This window comes from Oncorhynchus gorbuscha, linkage group LG16 (assembly GCF_021184085.1).
Source record: "Oncorhynchus gorbuscha isolate QuinsamMale2020 ecotype Even-year linkage group LG16, OgorEven_v1.0, whole genome shotgun sequence".
NCBI classification, from domain to species: domain Eukaryota; kingdom Metazoa; phylum Chordata; class Actinopteri; order Salmoniformes; family Salmonidae; genus Oncorhynchus; species Oncorhynchus gorbuscha.
Window position 1 is genome coordinate 56,476,043 of NC_060188.1, and position 14,784 is coordinate 56,490,826.

Below are 14,784 nucleotides of genomic sequence, written 5' to 3' on the forward strand. Positions count from 1 at the left end.
TGAAACACCTCCTCGGTGTTCGACCACGGGCAGGGGTTTCCAGTACCTGTTTTACTGGGAGGGTTACGGCTGGGAGTAGAGGTGCTGGGTTCCCGCTAGAGACATGCTGGATCCAGCACTCATCACCGACTTCCACCGCCGACACCCTGGTCAACCAGGTATTCGCCCAGGTAGGACTCCAGGTGGCACCTCTAGAGGGGGGGATACTGTCACGCCCTGATCTGTTTCACATGTTCTTGTGCTTGTCTCCACCCCCCTCCAGATGTCGCTTATTATTCCTGTATTTATCCCTGTGTTTCCTGTCTTTCTGTGCCAGTTCGTCTTGTTTTGCCAAGTCCCTTTCTTTCTCAGTCTGTTTTTCCTAGCCCTCCTGGTTCTGTCCTTTGCCTGTCCTGACGCCGAACCTGCCTGCCTGACCACTCTGCCTACTCTGACCTTGAGTCTGCCTATCCCTTTGTACGGTTTGGTCTCTGACCTGATCACTAAACCCCTGCCTGCCCTGACCTCAAGGCTGCCTATCGCCTGGTACTGCTTGGACTGTGTCCTGGTTTATGAACTCTCGCCTGTCCCCGACCTGCCTTTGTCCTATCCCTTTTGTTATAATAAATATCGGAGCTTAACCATCTGCCTCCTGTGTCTGCATTTGGTCTTCGCCTTGTGCCCTTATAATTACTTTGCAAAGCTTGCAGTTAGACACTGATTCCTTCCAAACCACTCATTGTTGAATTTGCGATTTCCAACTTGTTGTGTAATGTTTATGTCCAATAGCCGATGAGCATTGATACGTTTTATCTATACTTTCTCTTCATATGACAAGGATTGAAAAGGATTTGCCAGGAGATTGTTGACTTGATTCATGATGGTGACTGTTAACTAGCTTGCTTAGATTCCGTTTTTTTGCCACTGCACTTGAAGAAACTTTCAAAGTTCTTTAAATGTTCAGGCTTGACTAACCTTCATGTCTTCAAGTAATGATGGACTGTCCTTTCTCTATGCTTATTTGAGCTGTTCTTGACATAATATGGACTGGGTCTTTTACCAAATAGGGCTATATTCAGTACTACCTTGTCACAACACAACTGATTGGCTCAAACGCATTAAGAAGGAAAGGAATTCCACAAATTAACTTTTAACAAGGCACACCTGTTAATTGAAATGCATTTTAGGTGACTATATGAAGCTGGTTGAGAGATGCCAAGAGTGTGCAAAGCTGTCATCAAGGCAAAGGGTGTCTACTTTCAAGAATCTAAAATGTTTCTGGTTATTACATGATTCCATGTTTTGATGTCTTCACTATTATTTTACAATGTAGAAAATATTAAAAATCAAGAAAAACCCTAATGAGTAGGCGTGTCCAAACTTTTGACTGTAGTGTAAATATTTTTGTTTTATTTTATTTTTATTATTAGCTAAACAGATAGGGATCAACTGAGTGACAGGTTGCCACTGACTGTGCTCTACATGTTAATGCATAATTACTGTAGGCCTATACCCCTTTTACAATCTCTTAGTAATGATAGCAATAAGTTCCATTGATCAAACTCACATCACTGGTGTGAATATGAGAATGTCTGCTCATGACAGATAGCTGTAAAAATGGCGTAAAATGCTGTTAAATGTAGCCAGTGTAAAATGCTGAGTAGCCTATTTATCAAATGGCCATAGAAATGCAATTCTCGGTTTTCTATGGACACCATCATGTTGTTGCACCTGCTATAATGATTTATTTGCTCTAGTCACCTTTGAAACATGAAATTAAATGTGGTTTGTAGACTCAGCATAAAGAGAGACGCGCCACTTGAGGGATGATGAGTCTGTTTTGTCCATTACTGCTTATATGGGAATACGAAACTAAAAATATAGTTAAGAGGGGACGTTGATGACACAGTGAAGAGGACGCCCTATTTCTCCGGCAGCATCTTATTAATCAGCGCGCCTTCCCGAGTGTCGTTGTCATGACCAGATGGTGAAACTGAACACAAAATATTTAATACGGACTGCAGGTTTCACGATTCATACCATTTATGGTCTAAAGCAGGTAATACCGTGTTTTAACTAGGTGTATGCTAAATACAAAACGTGGGAACCAACCAACAAGCTGCTTTGGGAATGCATGCATGCATTATGAGAACGGAGCATTAGTCATTTGGCGAGTCATAGGCCCATACATAATAGGTCGACTATGCGCAATTACGCACAATTGCACATTGGACATCTCATCTGGTGCAGATATTTTGAATGGTTGAAAAAAACTGGGCAAAATAATGTTGGTTAAATATCTTCTCAAAATGCACTTCTATGTTGTACGGATCAATAGAGGTTTCGTGAGATTCCTAATCCGAATTACTCCCAGTGGAGAGCGACTAGCTGAGCGCACTAGTTTGTGCCTGCATCCATTGCCCCCCTTGAGTGTGAGTGTGTGAGCACGAACATTTTGCCCAGGCGGATTAATTCGTGTTGTGTGTGTGCTACGGCTGCTAGTCACTCATTCTGCGAGCTGCTCTCGTGCGTATTCGGGTAGCTGCAAGGACCAACTCGAATACTGCTATCAGAATACAGTAGTTGGAAAACATACATTTCTTCAGAACACTGAAATCGTTGTCAAGTCTGTCCATCTATTCTTCAAGGAGAATATCTTTGTGAGATATTGCAATGCTTCAAACAAGGTATCTCATCTGGGCATTGCTCTTTGGCTATGCAGGTAAGATTGTTTTTTTTATGTTTTTTTTTCTAGAAATGATTGAATATCGCCAACTCATACATGTTACAATGAAAATTCTTTAAATTCTGAAAGTGCTTTGTTTTGTTCACAGTATAGCAGTGTCCGTATGTGTCCCATCCGTGCTAACTGCGTCTCAAATGTGTCTCAACGAATGGAGAGTTAGATCTATCATATTAGAGCTGTCGCTTCGGAATATAAACAGGCAATGGAAACCTGAGTTTCTCATAGATAAGAGACGGACGGGAAAGTATGGCTCTTCTCTCAGTAATGGCTGTGAAGCGAAATAACCGACATTTGAACCTTATTTCATAATCATATAGACTAAATCTCAAGTAGGCTCTGTCTGTAGTTTACTGTTTAGGCTACTAATTATCTGCGTAATAAGATATCACTTGTCCGTTAATTGAGTCGTTGCATTGCCTCATGGTTTGAATATACATGGTTTGAGCAGTTGGACAAACTGTTTTTCCTAACCTTGAGCTTTGTTGTTGCGGAGGAGTGGGTATAGCGCCAAGGAGGAGATGGATGCGTTCCGTCTTGGGAGGAGAGTCAGTGAAACAAGTATTGCCTTGCTGGTCCTTTGTGTCAGCAAAATCACCCAACAGTTAATGTGTTTGAATTATTGTCCATCACATTTAATTCATGGAACCAGTAGGCTTACCCTTTTTTACAGTAGGCTAATACAAAGAGTTTGGTAGCTTTTTATGCTTATATATATATATATATATATATATTTGGAGGTGGCGCGCATATTGTGCTCTCAGCGTTGGTTGCCGATGGGGATGATTTGTTTCTTTCCTCAAACCTAACACCTGCAAATATTTTTAATGACGCGGTAACTACGACACTTCTTGGTAGCGTAATAGTAGTCTAGGTTAAACGCGAAAGCCTAATGTTTTATTTTGTTTTCAATTAAACTTGTTTCAGCATGTCTTTATCAATTCATGCGTAAATGTGAAAGCTCTAGGCTGATTTTCAATCGCAAAGTTGAAGCCTTCCAATAGGCTACATTGTATTTGATGCGTAGAGCCTACTCAGTGCAGACTGTGCGTGCTTGTAACGTGAGCCACATAGGGGCATAGTTAGCTATATCAATACATTTCACATGAATACATACATACCTAGCCCTTCTAGACAGGCTTATATATGCGACAAAGATTTTTTAAATCCCCGAACTGAATAGGCCTATAGATTTTGGGAGAGATAACAGAAAACAGACCCCTGTAGACAGAAAAGTAATTGGTAATATGCTACTATTATCTATACAAGTATCTAAAGAAATGGGTCAGTAGTCATTATGAATCCCATGGTAAACAATGCTATCCAACCAGAGAGCGCGGACTCAGGGGGGGGACCCGTTATATTGGATCAGTCTGTATATTGCCCCCCCCCCCCCCCCCCCCACACACACACACACATGCACACGCAGATACACACCACAAACAAACAAATATTTTTTTCTTCTTCTAGAATGCATGTGTTTTTGCATAAAGATGTCTATATGTAAAACAGATGTATTGCTAAGCAAACACAAAACACTCCTTTGTCTTTGGTTGAACTAGGGGCGTGGCATTGATCTGCAGGGAGGTTTAAAAGGGAAGCTCCACTGGCAATGTGGGGAAGAAAGTTGTCATGAGGACTAAGCAACAGTAGGGGGAATATTAAGAGCACCTCAAAATTAGTAGCCTACTTCATTCAGTGTTCACTATAAATACCCAGAGACTGCTTCAGTTCTTTTTTGAGGAGGGAAAGTGTAATTGACTAGACAGAGATAATTGAACAATTGTGAATAACTAAGTCATAACCCATTGCAAGGGAGTTAAAATAAGAAATTGATCACATTATTTGATTGGCCTGGGAGGTATTAAGTGAGTAATGACAGTACTGTGATGTTAGAAAGCAAAATTTAAAAAAATGTGCAGAAACAATGTAATTAAATATATTCATTTCCAGTTTGCTGACAATTACATTTCGATGCCAAGGGCTAATAAACTTAGAAGGAACCCTGGCCACTGTCCAAGAAAATGCCCAATCACCGCTAGATTCTTTGCTGGATGAAATTCAATACAATTGTTTGAGAGAGAAACTAACTGAATATGAAAAGTGGCTTATAGTACTGCCTTGACAAAAAGGCAGCGAGACAAAGACTTTGGCTGGTTGGGGGAGTATGAATAGTAACTGGTTCTGTGGAATGGAGGTGCATCATCACATCTTTTACCATCGGTGTATAGCCAGAGAGAAACATGGGGGTTCCAACCAGACAGACTGGGAGCTGTTGCTGGTTACATTCCATTCTCTGACTTAGTCAAGTACAGATGTTGGATCTTCATTTGATCACTATTTTGTTGCTGAGAATTTTCCTGGCACTTCAGGAAATGCAAATGTCTAGTATATTTGAGTTTTAAAAAGGCTTCTAAAGTTTGTAATTTCCACATTGACATTTCAGACTTGATTTGCCCTAATGAAAAATGTATCAACCCCAACAAAAATGTCCATTAATTATAATCCACATAATAATAATTATTTCCTGCAAACTGGCTCCAAATAAGATCCTACATATGTAAGAAGCACATTGAGGACCACCTCCATTCTTTCTTCCCTTCTCTTTTTTTTAAACATCACTTTTGTCCACCAGAGCTGTTTTAAGGAGCTTGTATAGTTGACTCCTTTCACAGTTTGAATATATATTACATTTGGGCGATGAGATTTGTGGCAAGGGGTATGGTGCAGAAACTCTCCCTGTGCGGTTGTCATGTGTTGACATGTAAATGTTAGCAGGCAGCTGCTCCTGCAGCACTCTTTACCATTAAGTGCATGTGTGACTGCCAGCCAAAAGATGGCCCCGGCCGGCCACACATTCCCATCACATTGGCGACATTCTCTGGGAAGCCCCTGGTGCTTTTTGCCAGGTTCAGGTCCCCATCAACATCAAAGAAGTAAATCCAGGAGAGAACACGCTTCAGGGAGTTCTTTAAAGTCAAGCAAATAAATAAAAGGGAACGCAAAGACTTTCCAAAAAGCGTGTTGTTTATGCGTGTCCGGCGTAGAGTTCACCTCAAGAAGAGGGCGAAGTTTAAGATTAGTCAACAGTTGGGGAAAAAATAAACAATTCCACAATGGTTAACATCTGGGACTTCAACTTCTGTGGCAAGTTCAAAGCCACTATGAAAATAGGATTGCCTATTTTTGAGAGGCGGAAGCAGTAAAAAGCAGCCTAACAAGGGAAAATTATAAGTCTTTCGGTCTGTTGCTTGAAATGGGATATGAATAAAACATCCAGCTGGATACTTCAAACCCCATCCCATTCTAGTTGGGTGAGAGGCATAGCGTTTAAAGGGATATACATGGTTTCAGACTTCTCTGTTGCCTTAACTCTGCAATAATGTAGCATTGTAAATATTATGGCCCTTGTTCCGGATTGCTATTGTTAGCACCTCCACTTTATGGTATAACCTAACTGTGTGTATCCACATGGAGGATGACTTTATCCCACCCAGATTGGAGGTAAATTGCACTTCAAATTTAGCATAACATTGATAGTCTTCAATGTAACACTACTGTTGTTTGTAATGATTGGCTACATCTGTGCATATGAAGTATAGGTTATTCCTCCCGTTACATAATGGCACGTCCGCCCTTGATCTCCCGGTGTGGGCCCAATGAGGCATTAATAGCAACCTCTTTTAAAGTTTATCATTCCATCTGGCAGCTGTCCCTTAGCAGATTTTGCAGTCAAGGCTGATTGTGTTCACCACAACGTAGGAGAACCACTGTGTGTCTAGGATTGCTCAAAAGACTGAATGTGGAAATGGGCGGCAATTCAATTTAGTGAGGCGAAATGTGTTCATAGATAAGCCACATTTGGAAGAATTGATTTCATCCCAAGGATGAGTGTTCATGGAACATAAACTAAAGAGATCCCCTTTGAACCAATCCAGTCAAAAAGTATAAATTCCCCTATATTTAATTAGAGTAAGACAGCAAGTGCAAAAATAGACTGAATGTGAAAAGGCTTAAATTATTTGCTCAACTGGTAGGTTAAAAAGTAATATGATTAACCACGAAACAGAATCTCATTGGTGAGTAATTTATTGCAGCGCCACTTGTTCCATTTGCTGAAACCTGATGAGATTGCAGATGTTTATTTATTTAACTAGGCTAGTCAGTTAAGAACAAATTCTTATTTTCAATGATGGCCTAGGAACTGCCTTGTTCAGGGGCAGAACGACAGATTTTTTCCTTTGATTTGATCTTGCAACCTTTCGGATACAAGTCCAATGCTCTAATCACAAGGCTACCTGCCGCTCCAATGTTATCCAACTCTAAGAAAAAAAAGGGTTCCAAATTGGTTCTTGTGCAGCCCCATAGGAGCAACCTTTCTGGTTACACGTAGAACCCTTTTTAGTTCCAGGTAGAACCCTTTCTGGTTCTACCTAGGCTTGGGGGGGTTTACCGTATATACCGTATACCGGGGTATTTGGAAAAAGGAAATGCATCGTTTTTCATTACCGTCAAAACTATTTATTTGAAGTGTTTCAATACATTTGATTATTTGTTCTCTTAGGGGGAAAAAGGTGCTAGAACCTTAAACGGTTCTTCGGCGATCCTCATAGGATAACCCGTTGAAGAACCCTTTTTTGGTTCCAGGTAGGACCCTTTTGGGTTCAATGTAGAACAAGGAACCCAAAAGTGTTCTACCTGGAACCAAAAGGGTTATCTTATGGGGACATCCGAAGAACCCTTTTGGAACCCTTTTTTCTAAGAGTGTAGCTACTTCAGTTATTACCTGCTGTCAACTTGTGCAGTTCTTTAGGATATGAAGCAGATTGTGTTCTTTATTTCACCTGTCACATTGTCAATTATGAAGCTTACCGTAGTTCCCCAGAACAGTTGAGCCAGTCACGTGTTTGTTTGTAAATGGGAAAAAGCGAGCTTGGTGAGTCCATAGCATTCTATCTCTCTCTGCGAGTCTCTGTTGTGCGGCGCACATCATATGATGAAGTTACACTTGTATGCAATTCACTGCAAACATTTTGCCATCAGATATCTTACAATGGTTTTAAGAGCTATGGATGAGTTCTGTACAGCTGCCATTTTTTCCCTCCTCCGTTCTTAACCCATCTGCTCCATCTATACATGCTGCTCTTCCTTCAGAAAAGCATACATAACAACTTTGTTCATTTGCACAGTTTCTCTCGTTCACTTTCGCTTTTGAATGTCCACACTCACCCAAAATGACATTCGGTAGCTACTAGCTATGCTTATATTACTTTATGAGCTGGATTTGCCTGTTTTTGCAGTTAGTTTGTTTTTGCTCATTAGAATTTAGCTAACAGCGTCTGTGATTTCGCTATTAGTTTGTAATAATTTTGTTAGCATTCAGGTAATAGAGGCCCAATGGTCTTTTGTTGCGTTTTTAGCGGCCCCTTGTGTGCTATGCCATATGCCAGTAATACCTCAAATCCCGGAACAAGAGAAGGACAGTATGACAATATGAAACCTGTAACCGAAATGGTTCTACCTGGAACCAAATAGGGTAGGTTATAAATAGCACCTATTTTTCCCAAGAGTGTAAAGACTACACTAATGTGTTCAAGTCAATGATATTTCTGTGGCTCTAGCGTAGTTGTAGGCCTGCATGGTGCATTGGAGTAGGTTGACTGTGAGACAGATATTGGGGGCTAAATAACCAGTATGTGCCAAAGATTCTCAATACCATGGTTTTACTGTCTCATAATACGATTAGTGAATGGGAATAATTGTCAGAAACTGCAAAGTTATCATCAAAACTAAATGGTTTCATATTTCACTACTTGAATGAACCCAAAGAGCAAAGGGATGAAAAATTGTAAATGACTACACTGGCAGCTTGTGTTATATTTTTCCATTGCTGGCTGTTTGATAAGGATGGGCTGCCTTTGCATATTAATCAATCCATGAAAAGGGACTCATACTGATTTGCATTGTGTAAGCTCTGAAGGCATCCTATAGAGTATTGGAGGAGAAAAAAGAAAGAGAAATGGGTTCGGGTTTGTCATGCTGAAAAGCAACCTCTCCCTCCCCTTGCCCCCCCGTCTCTGAAAGGATTCTTTAAAAAAAATGAAGTGGAAAGGCCTTCGAAAGTCGAGAGGACCTATAAAAGGCGACCCTGTATGGGACCCAGGACGTGCACACACACACACACACACACACACACACACACACACACACACACACACACACACACACACACACACACACACACACACACACACACACACACACACACACACACACACACACACACACACACACACACACACACACACACACACACACACACACACACACACGGCTGTTAGGGGAGGACACAAGGAGGACTGGGGGCATGTGCTGTACCCCAAGATCAGTGAATGACTCATCACTCTGATGTATTGGCACTTAGCAATGGCACTTAGCTCATCCTGTGGGTTAGATGCACGCCTGCTGATTGGCTAGGTTGTTTTTATAGGTCCTATGGATGATGCTGCAGCATCTTTGTCTGAAGCAAAGAAAACATGGCCTCCACTGGGGGAGAAGAACATGACAGGATGTGTGCTAGTCTCTAGAATTGTTTACTCCTTAGTAGAACGGTGCTGCTATCGACACACCTTAAGCACAGGCAGTGTCAATATTCATGCAGGACTATTCTTAGGTCATCAGAAAATAACTGATTGCTAAATGATCCAAGATAGATTACTTATTACTATCAACAAGCCTTTACTAGGGCCGGGACGATACCAGTATCGTGATAATGGGGAAAGGAAACAAAACACGAAGGGGATTTAGCTTCTTTAGGAAACCATCCTTAATGTCAGAAACAAACATCATTATGTTGTCAACCGAGTCACATTATTTATTTCCCAAGTTAGAGCACACAATATTTTACATACAGCAGGTTTTTAACCCTTTAGAATCCAAAGCTGCCTTCAACAGCCTTTCTTTAAATTACTATAGCAGCTGTGAACGGCCTTGTTTTTCTAACTATAATATCTGTGTCAATATCGTAAAATGAACTTGCTAAAAACCTGTTGTCATGAACCAGAAACCGGAAAGAGGGTATAATGTCATTTGACTTTTAAAATAATAAATTACTTCATTACTCAATGACAGCAGCGAATTGACCACGTTGGTTGGTGATATGGACTCTGACATGTCCTTGCACTGTGGCAGCCCAGGGGAGTCAGAGGTGAAACTCACAATGAAAAAAAGACAGCGGGAGACCATTTTGCGGTGGTCAAACAAAAGTTGTTCTTTAGTAAAGGTTGGGGAGAACAGTTGATGTGTAGTTGATGTGTTGAATCTGTAAACCGGTGTGCCACAAACTTGACTTCTTACTAGATAGGAAAACTAATCTGACCATGGGTCTATTTGTGTACTCTATCCTGTCTGATTATCCAGCAGTCTGACATACTGTACATATGCACACCATCGACTGAATTAGCCACTAAGTACTTCATAAAATAATGTTGATTGATTGAATGAAAGTGCTCTATAGCATCATGATAATACTGTTGTGTGTGTGTGTGTGTGTGTGTGTGTGTGTGTGTGTGTGTGTGTGTGTGTGTGTGTGTGTGTGTGTGTGTGTGTGTGTGTGTGTGTGTGTGTGTGTGTGTGTGTGTGTGTGTGTGTGTGTGTGTGTGTGTGTGTGTGTGTGTGTGTGTGTGTGTGTGTGTGTGTTGAATGGGAGGCATGCAATTGTATCACAGAATTTATTATGGAAACTCTTTCTGCTTTTGAGAAAAGAGAGGAAGGAAGAGAGCAAATGTATGAGAGGGTGAGAGAGATGTTCCTGACCACAATTGTATCCTATTTGTTGCTCTGCTCCTTTCTGGCTCTCTCTCCCTCTCTCTGTTAGTATGTTCCTCTAGGTCAGTTAAAGTGAGGGAAGTGATATGGAGACTCAGGGCTCAGCAGCCGAAGGCAAGGTGGAAGAGGAGTTGGAGATGATAGGAGGGATATAGATGTCGAGCAAGGAGGAAGAGAAGGAAGGAGTGGAGCGAGAGGAGAATGGAGGGGAAAAGGAAGAGGCGAGTGAAGAGGAGTGAGAGGAGTAGAGGGAGAGGAACATGGAGAGGAGAGGGAAGAGAGAGAGGAAAAGGAAGAGAGAGAGGAGGAGGAAGAGGGAGAGCACACCCGAGAGGGGAGCCTATATTTCCATGCAGTGCGTTGGCCCGAAGTCCCACCATTCACAAGGTATTGCTCGCCTGAGTTAGAGTACCTCATAATAAGCTATAGACCACACTATCTAGCAAGAGATTTTTGATCTATATTTTTTACAGATGTTAATTTACCATCCCAAACCAATGCTGGCACTAAGAAACCACTCAAAGAGGTGTTTAAGGCCATAAGAAAACAAAAAAAATGCTCATACAGAAGTGCCGTTCTTAGTGCAGGGGATTTTAATGCAGGCAAACTTAAATCCGTTTTACCTCATTTCTACCAGCATGTCACATGTGCAACCAGAGGATTTAAAAAAAATCTAGATCACACACAGAGATGCATACAAAGCTCTCATTTGCACTCCATTTGGAAAATCTGACCATAATTTTATCCTCCTGATTCCTGCTTACTAGCAAATCTTGAAGCAGGAAGTACCAGTGACTCGCTCAATACGGAAGTGGTCAGATTACACGATACTATACTACAGGACTGTTTTGCTAGAACAGACTGAAATATGTTCCGGGATTCATCCAATGGCATTGAGTAGTATACCAGCTCAGTGTGGCAGGGCTTGCAAACTATTGCGGACTACAAAGGGAAAGGGAGCTTCCCAGTGATGCAAGCCTACCCGATGGGCTAAATGCCTTTTATGCTCACTTCGAAGCAAACAACACTGAAGCATGCATGAGAGTACCAGCGGTTCCAGATGAATGTGTGATCACTCTTTCCGTAATTGATGTGCGCAAGACCTTTTAAACAGATCAACATTCACAAGGTCCGCAGGGCCAGACGATTACCAAGACGTGTACTCAGAGTATGCGCGAACCAACTGGCAAGTGTCTTCACTGACATTTTCAACCTCTCCCTGACGGAGTCTGTAAAACCTACATGTTTCAAGCAGACCGTTCTGTATACTTCTGGCCCTTCTTTGGACACTGTGTCAACAACCATCCAGGAGAGCTTCAATGCCATACAACTCTCATTCCGTGGCCTCCAATTGCTCTTAAATACAAGTAAAACTAAAAGCATGCTCTTTAACCGATCGCTGCCTGCACATGCCCGCCTGTCCAACATCACTCCTCTGGATGGCTCTGACCTAGAATATGTGGACAACTACAAATACCTAGGTGTCTGGTTAGACCATAAACTCTCCATCCAGACTCACATCAAACATCTCCAATCCAAAGTTAAATCTAGAATTGGCTTCCAATTTCGCAACAAGCATCCTTCACTCATGCTGCCAAACATTCCCTTGTAAAACTGACCATCCTACCTATCCTCAACGTCAATTTCAAAATAGCCTCCAATACCCTACTCAATAAATTGGATGCAGTCGATCATAGTGCCATCTGTTTTGTCACCAAAGCCCCATATACTACCCACCACTGCGACCTGTATGCTCTCGTTGGCTGGCCCTCGCGTCATACTGGTCGCCAAACCCACTGGTTCCAGGTCATCTACAAGATCCTGCGAGGTCACCCCTTATCTCAGCTCGCTGGTCACCATATCAGCACCCACCTGTAGCAAGCGCTCCAGCAGGTATATCTCTCTGGTCACCCCCAAAAACAATTCTTCCTTTGGCCGCCTCTCCTTCCAGTTCTCTGATGCCAATGACTGGAGTGAACTACAAAAATCTCTGAAACTGAAAACACTTATCCCCCTCTCTAGCTTTAAGCACCAGCTGTCAGAGCAGCTCACAGATTACTGCACCTGTACATAGCCCATATAATTTAGCCCAAACAACTACCTCTCCCCCTACTGTATTCATTTATTTATTTTGCTCCTTTGCACCCCATTATTTCTATCTCTACCTTGCACATTCTTCCACTGCAAATTTACCATTCCAGTGTTTTACATGCTATATTGTATTTACTTTGCCACCATGGCCTTTTTTGCCTTTACCTCCCTTATCTCACCTCATTTGCTCACATTGTATATAGACTTATTTTTCTACTGTATTATTGACTGTATGTTTGTTTACTCCATGTGTAACTCTGTTGTTGTATGTGTCAAACTGCTTTGCTTTATCTTGGCCAGGTCGCAATTGTAAATGAGAACTTGAGAACTTGTTCTCAACTTGCCTACCTAAAGGTTAAATAAAAATTGAGAAAGACCACCATAGTCTCTGTGCCCAAGAAAGCGAAGTTAACCTGCCTAAATGAATACTGCCCTGTGGCACTCACGTCGATAGCCATGAAGTGCTTTGAAAGGCTGGCCATGGCTCACATCAACTACATCATCCCGGGAACCCTAGACCCACTCAAAATCACATACCGCCCGAACAGATCCACGCAATCTCAATCGCACTCCACACTGACCTTTCCCACCTGAACAAAAGGAACACCTATATGAGAATGCTGTTCATTGACTACAGCTCAGTGTTCAACACCATAGTGCCCTCAAAGCTCATCACTAAGCTATGGGCCCACGACTACGTGGCCAAGTACGACTCCAACACCATCATTAAGTTTGCTGACGACACAATGGTGGTAGGCCTAATCACCGACAACGATGAGACAGCCTATAGAGAGGAGGTCAGAGACCTGACAGTATGGTGCCAGGACAACAACCTCTCCCTCAACGTGAGCAAGACAAAGGAGATGATTGTGGACTTCAGGAAAGGAGGGCCGAACATGCCCCCATTTAAATCAACTTGACTGTACTGGAGTGGGTCAAGAGTTTCAAGTTCCTTGGTGTCCACATCACCAACAAACGTTCATGGTCCAAACACACCAAGAAAGTTGTGAAGAGGGCACGACAACACCTTTTTCCCCTCATTAGACTGAAACATTTTGGCATGGGTCCCCAGACTTTCAAAAAGTTCTACAGCTGCAACTTCAAGAGCATCCTGACTGGTTGCATCACCGCCGGATATGGCAACTGCTCGGCATCCGACCGTAAGACGCTACAGAGGGTAGTGCGTACAGCCCAATACATCATTGGGGCCAAGCCTCCTGCCATCCAGGACCTATATACTAGGCAGTGTCAGGAAGGGCCAAAGAATTGTCAGACTCCAGTCACCCAAGTCATAGACTGTTCTCTCTCTATATTCTGCACCTATAGTCAGTGCTTGACTTGGACTGAAATAGGTTCCGGTACTCATTTTGGGTGCAGGTATTGTTTATGTTTTAGGTGAAGGAGCTCCACAATACTTTTGAGCTGAGAGGAATAGGAGCTCAAGCAGTAGAACATTTTAGGTGCCAGTACTCAGCTCCAATTGAGCTCCTGCTCAAGTCAAGCACTGCCTATATTAGGCTACATGACATGTTGCCACAGGCTCCTCTGTATTCATCTGGCATGTTTTGCTGGGTTCTCTTTCAGAGCACAAGATGAGCTGACAAGTTGAATAAGAAGTTAACAGCTAACCCAAAAGTAATTATTTTTTATTTTATTTTATTTCACCTTTATTTAACCAGGTAGGCAAGTTGAGAACAAGTTCTCATTTACAATTGCGACCTGGCCAAAATAAAGCAAAGCAGTTCGACACATACAACGACACAGAGTTACACATGGAGTAAAACAAACATACAGTCAATAATACAGTATAAACAAGTCTATATACGATGTGAGCAAATGAGGTGAGATAAGGGAGGTAAAGGCAAAAAAAAGGCTATGGTGGCAAAGTAAATACAATAAAGCAAGTAAAACACTGGAATGTGCAAAGTAGAAATAAAAATATTTGGGTGCAAAGGAGCAAAATATATCAAATAAATACAGTAGGGAAAGAGGTAGTTGTTTGGGCTAAATTATAGGTGGGCTATGTACAGGTGCAGTAATCTGTGAGCTGCTCTGACAGTTGGTGCTTAAAGCTAGTGAGGGAGATAAGTGTTTCCGGTTTCAGAGATTTTTGTAGTTCATTCCAGTCATTGGCAGCAGAGAAC

The 14,784-nt window shown here is 42.0% G+C and overlaps 1 protein-coding gene across 16 annotated transcripts in view; it reads left to right on the top strand.

Annotated features, from left to right (window-relative positions):
- The first annotated feature begins 2,387 nt into the window (after positions 1-2,387).
- Positions 2,388-14,784, top strand: part of ncam1a (neural cell adhesion molecule 1a) — a 307,622-nt gene continuing 295,225 nt past the window's right edge. For 4 of the 16 annotated variants that reach the window (XM_046307011.1, XM_046307015.1, XM_046307014.1 and 1 more), the window contains exon 1: positions 2,388-2,701. In XM_046307011.1, coding sequence (XP_046162967.1) covers positions 2,653-2,701 — 49 coding nt within the window. In that variant the 5' untranslated portion in view covers positions 2,388-2,652. The remainder of the gene's footprint in view (positions 2,702-14,784) is intronic. The other 12 variants (XM_046307019.1, XM_046307013.1, XM_046307018.1 and 9 more) reach the window with 8 other exon arrangements.